Genomic DNA, 6,000 nt, shown 5'->3' with positions numbered 1-6,000 from the left:
ATATAGAAAGGTTATGTAATCACTCTAAAAATCGTCAATCATACCGGCCCGGAGGGAGTATGCAGTGAGGGGTTGATACTTTAAAATTAAAACTAGTTTAAAATTTCTTAACAAGTTGAAAATTTTCGGCAGGACCCGGATCTCCCGGATCTTTCTCCATAATCCGCCGCTGGTTTCAAGCGATGTTTCAGTATCACATAGTATCTCAAGATCGTGGCTGTCGATCCGTTGTATGTATGTGCAAATCGTACTGAACATGTAATATTCATTTCCACCATTGTATTGAACATAACCAGCCAAGGAATCGTAGTCTGGACAAATGAGAAAAGCACAATTGCACCACTAGGTGGATTAAAACAGGTTTTTATTTTGGGAATGCGTCGAGTTGAGACGAAAACGTAATATGATTAATAACGAGGATAACACTTTCCGAATGTAGAGAGAAATTTATGAAAAATGACGATTTCCATTCGACTCTAGCAGGTCCTGATCGGTTTTGATGGGCATTTGATTTTTGTTGTATGACCAATTATATGTATAGGTCAAATGTTCAAAAACAGTAATTTAAGGTCAAGATAGCATCATTTTGAAACCGCCAATTTCGGAGGTATCTAGTATCTTTAATGAGTTTTACAAACGTTAAACAGCGCATCATTTAATAAAATAATTTTGACGGTATATCGTCCAAGAAGTATTTATGGTGAATTTTCTGGGATTAATATTCATGACAAGTCTCAACAAATTCGCTAAAGACACGAACTCTGTTACTATTTTCTGAAAAATTAATTCTGCATAATTTTATAACTTCAAAAATTACGGTTTAGGAATTATGCCGTTTGGACAGTAAGATCGATTTTCACCAAACCCCCACCAAACCGAATTTCTGGCTACGCCGCTGACTTCCAGTAAGTAAAAACAAAGTCGTTCTACACTCGTTCACAAGAAACGTCTTCGAATGCTGAATATCTATTATAATACATTAAAACACCGATTTTATCAGCCAAATATGAACATCTGTTTGATGGGCTCTAGCAGACGAACAAGACAGAATTCGAGTAAATCCTTCCTTGAGCACGTTTTCCTTATTATGGAGATGGAAATATGTAAAGTAAAAAGTTCATCATAATCAGAAATAGTTATCAGACTACATCAAGGGACGGGAAGAATATTTTAACAGCTTCAGTTTATTATAAAGAAAAAAATTGCCCGATTTAGTCAATGTACCCATTTTGTCAGCCTAAAATACACCATGAGACTGATAAAAATGGGTCTTTATTGCATGTATTATTCACTGTATTTCACATTAATAGGTATATTTCACTTTTGGGGATTTTTTTATTGCATCGAACTACAACAATTTTTAGGTAGTTTTCAAGGGGTTCTTCCAAAATTTGGCGAACCTATTCCAATTCGTATACCAATTAATCGGTATACTTAACGGTTTATATGTTGCAGATAGAGAAAATACTGAAATTTTCAGCTTTTTCCTACACAATATTACGAAAGCAATTTTTCCTAATAAGTTGTGTGAAACTATTTGAAATTTTTAAATAGATTTATTTTTTATTTAACCGTGATTTTTTAATAAATAGTGACCATCGCTTCACAACGTAGTCTATTTTTCATGGCTTACGGTGAGCACGATCTCTCGAATTGCTGAACTGAAAATTATGGAATAGAAATTAATTTTAGTATTCTTTACAGATTTAACTCGCCGCGCAGATAGCTCTGAATTAGACCCGCTGGTGCCCTAAGACGATTTCGCTAGATTTTCAGAGCACTGTGCACCCAGTGCATTAACGCAAGTGACGGAAGGTTATCGAAAAGTTTTGTGAAAATGAAAATGCCAGTAATGATGATGATTTTCCCAAACGGTTCGTTTTCGAGAGGTTTTTATTTGTTCTTTGGCATTAGGATTAGCGATAATAATTCAAATCAAGGATACTACTGGGAAGTCACCTTTAGAAAAAGTCGATGTCGAAGTAAAATTTGGAACTATGCACGCATGCACTTCAGAGATAGCGTGATATCAGGAGCTGCGATTTCATTAAATTTTCTTAGTTCTCAGTCGCGTTGGAAATTTGAGTAAAGTATAAACTTCAAATCGATTCAAAAAAAAATTCGATTTTTTTGGCTCAGTACAATATATAAATTCAGTTTTCCCACCACAGTTTAGATATTTTATTTTATGGGCCATTTTTTCGCTTTCCCATTGATTTGGTTTGAGATTTCTAGCACTAATGTTGTCCTATGCTGATTTGAGCGATTTTCTGAGTCCTGCCACTATCCCATGTAATATGTGTTATCAAAAACATCGCGAAGCATCAAGTTCTAAATGTTCTCAAACGATATAATATCCGAAGAGAGTGATAAGAGTTGTAAGAAATGTCTCATCACACTGTTAGGTGGATTAAAAGCGTTTTTTGTTCATGATCCTGTTTTCGTAACGTAAAAACGTGATTGAACCAGAATTAACGGCGCTTTATTCACGATTTTGGGAAAAAAAATTCCGTGTATCCTACTATGTGCTAGTTAATCTAGCACACAGCTGTTTAAACCGGACTAGCTAGTTTAAACCGCATAAAAAATCGCGTGTCCAATTATGACGAAAACGATTATATTTTTCACTTGCTTATGATATGTGAATACTTTACCGAGGCGATATTGAGAATACTTTACTCGCGAAATCTTAACCGAAATAATAATAACTGTCACGTGCTTCACGTATGTCAGTGCGATCTAGGCTAAGACCTTTTGAAGAACATCGTAAAATATACTCGGCTCGTCACACTCTTTTTAGCTGACAACAAATTTATAACATTAGCGGTGCATTGCTTATATATTCGTAACATTTCACAATTGGTGCAAAACTGCCAAAAAGATATTTTTGGCTACCACGAGCGGAGTCAAATTGACCCACTGCGTTTCTACTGTTTTTAAAAAGGTAGCAGTATAAAACATTTTTCCACAGACTGCTGATGATTTAGATTACTCGCCAAGATATTAATCGTATAAAGCGGATTATGGATTATTGATAAATGCCAAATTACCAGTCAATTTGAAACATTACCTGATTAAAATCAATCTGCTAAAAAAATTATGATTCCCAAAGGAACGGTTCATTTCGGATGAGTTGTTTCGTATGCAAATCGAGTATATACATCAGAGATTAAAATCACCTCCTGCACCAAAAATGCTCTCGTGCGAAAGAATGCGACATTATATAAGCAATATTATTTTTTTCTCACAATAAGCGCAGCCCCTTTCACCTTTAATTCGTATTTGCTCGTGTAGTCCGGATCCCCGCGGGACTTCCATTGTGCTATTCTTTGGTGGGAGGTCATGCATTGCAGCTTATTGGCGCTAGGTTGTTCTGCGGAAATGCACTCGCATGGCGAGTGGAAAATCTAGTGGTTTAACAGAAAACCATCATAAAATCCGCGGCGGAAGGTGAAACCGCTATTGCAAGGCCTAATAATACTCACGTATAAGAATAGCCAAAAATCGTGTTTCTACCTCAAAAATGACCATTAGCGAAATAATTATAATTAAAGACTCTGCTGTTGATGTCGTCGGTAGTCCGGTCCGTTTTGGTGTACTATCTTGGTGCTTCTTGTTTGATTGTCGATTTTGCCTTCCCCAGACGGGTAGTCGATGGTTTTCCCGGTACCAGCCAAAGTATAACAGATTGAAACTCATTAATCTCGCAGAACAGCGAAAGGAAAACATCACAGCTCTGAATGTCCGAGGTCACGAGTATATCGGATGGTAAAACTGAGCCGCGAAGCATCGTCAAGTAACAATACGATAAAATAGAACCCCTCCGCTTCCCTACGACGCCCGTTACTGGGGCAGGTTTCAAACATCTGATATTGAAAACTGAAGCGAAAAGAGTCAATTATATTGTTCGGTGCGAGTTTCATGTAGCATTTTGTAGCACTGACAGACTGGTTGGCAAAAATAGAAACCCTTTCTGCTCAGCTGGTGATCTTCGTTGACAAGGTTTTGAAAGAATCGCGCTGTTAGTAGTGTATCGATTTTAATGGTAGTAATAATTTCTATTCAACCATAAAATTTGTTGTGCCTGACAACAGATTTCCTTTAGGGTCATAAAATACGACTTCTATATTTATTAATCTCCCTTTTGGTTGTAAATCACTAGGCAGTCACTTGGCAAAATGTTCAATGCTATGATGTTACATAAATATATTCATTATTTAAAGAATCGGAGTGAGTTAAACAAATGGGACAGTTGAACCCTGGACACCTATTTTACCTTTACTGTGTCAGTAATTCAAAAACTAGATACTACATACTTCATAAGCGAACATTGAATTTTGTTGTGCATTGCATAACTTTACCGCACACTGCACATGCTACGATGCAATATTTACCTCTTCATAAAAGAGAAAATTTCCGACATCATCCTTCCAACGGTTACCGTTCGGTGTTTAACCGAGAAACGATAACTATTGTAATCAACTGCAGCAAATCCAGCGAGAAACAACGAGTATTTTCTGCACTTGCACTGAACTGCATCAAAAGCAACCAACATTGCCATCCAATCGGCAGACATGTCCGATGCTTCGGAGAAATGGCAACTTACGATCACAGAGCGGTGCGATCGGCCGGTATCTACCGGTGCCCTTTTCCCTCCGGGAACCACTACCACTTGTATGCATCTGAAATCGCGATGTCATAGCTCTGACAATGCAAACCAGGCAATGTGCGACCTGAGCGACCTGGAAAGAAGGTGCTTACATGGCGTAATATATTTTATTTCGTTTTTGATGTGTGGCGTGTTTGTGAGGACAACAGAGCACTGAGCTGGCGAGTCTATAGCCGGTCAACGTCGGACAACTTAGCAAAACTGAGGGTCTTATTCGATTAGTGCATGGAACTTAATCCAGTGTTGCTTGCTGTTGGGGTAGGACGCTAATCGACTAGTAGAACATTTCGTACGTTGCATGTGCAGGTGGAGATCAGCTGTTCAGTGAATGTCCGCGTGTGTATTGTATCCGTAATTTGTGTTTGATTGTGTTCTCGGAGAGATGAAGAAACTTCGGACGATAACGATTGTGATACAGCGCGTGTCGATTACGTTGTCGGTGTTCTGGGCTGCCATGGTGGTTATTCAGTTAACGTCGATAACTCCAAGTGAGTTTGTGCTTTTCTCGTTTACCAAGTGTGAAATAATAATAGTATTGATGTTCTTGAGCCAATTGTTTACAAATAAATAAGTTTGGGCCTAAATTTACGTATGATACGGAAGTAAGCTAATACGTCAACTTAAAATGTGACATAAAATTGAACTAGTTCATTGTAACACATGTTCAAAGTACTTAGATGACTATATTCTTAGCAGGGAGCGAGAGTTCTCATCTTCTTGGAATATATTACACAACGGTCCAAATCGCTAATGCAGGAACAATTTCTGCTAAAATGCTATGTTTTAGCCTTATCATGTGTTTGGTTAAGTTTTGATGCTTCATACGTCATTTCTTTCAGTTGGGATGGTTATTAAGGCTACTGATGAAAGATAGAGCTCCACAGTCTTCTACGAAGTTGTACAAAGTTTGTTGAAGATATTCGATCCCTGTTTCTCAAGAGTGAGTAAGGGCGCTATAACCCTGGCTCATTAGCCAGGGCAGGGCCAAATACTTCTGTCCCATCCCAGGAACCTAGGACCAAAGGAGTGACATTAACCCTCTTAGCAAAGTAACTCCCAACGATTTATCAAACCCCCATCAAATTGAAACGGTTGTGTACGGTTGTCCACGTTTCTTCCTTATTCAAGGTTCAAAATAATCCGTTAATTAAATTATTCATTGAATGAATAATTTTATTGCCATATAATTTTGAATCATCTTTATTTTGTACGCTGCACAGTTGGCCTGGTCGCTTTAATGCTTGTGTCATATTCAATATGTGCCACAAACATTAATAATGACAAGAAAAATTGTGGACGAACGTCTGCAATTTTCCAGGATCCCTACATGT

At 37.8% G+C, this 6,000-nt stretch overlaps 1 protein-coding gene across 1 annotated transcript in view; it reads left to right on the top strand.

Moving 5' to 3' along the window:
* Window positions 1–4,833: 4,833 nt before the first annotated feature.
* The window catches only part of LOC131690982 (uncharacterized), a 38,117-nt gene continuing 36,950 nt past the window's right edge, over window positions 4,834–6,000 (top strand). Inside the window, exon 1 of the mRNA XM_058977096.1 lies at window positions 4,834–5,157. Within this exon, the coding sequence (XP_058833079.1) occupies window positions 5,052–5,157 (106 nt within the window). The 5' untranslated portion in view covers window positions 4,834–5,051. The remainder of the gene's footprint in view (window positions 5,158–6,000) is intronic.

The sequence above is a fragment of the Topomyia yanbarensis genome, chromosome 3 (genome assembly GCF_030247195.1).
Source record: "Topomyia yanbarensis strain Yona2022 chromosome 3, ASM3024719v1, whole genome shotgun sequence".
NCBI classification, from domain to species: domain Eukaryota; kingdom Metazoa; phylum Arthropoda; class Insecta; order Diptera; family Culicidae; genus Topomyia; species Topomyia yanbarensis.
The sequence above is the reverse complement of the archived record's forward strand: the minus strand, read 5'-3'. Positions and strand labels throughout refer to the sequence as shown.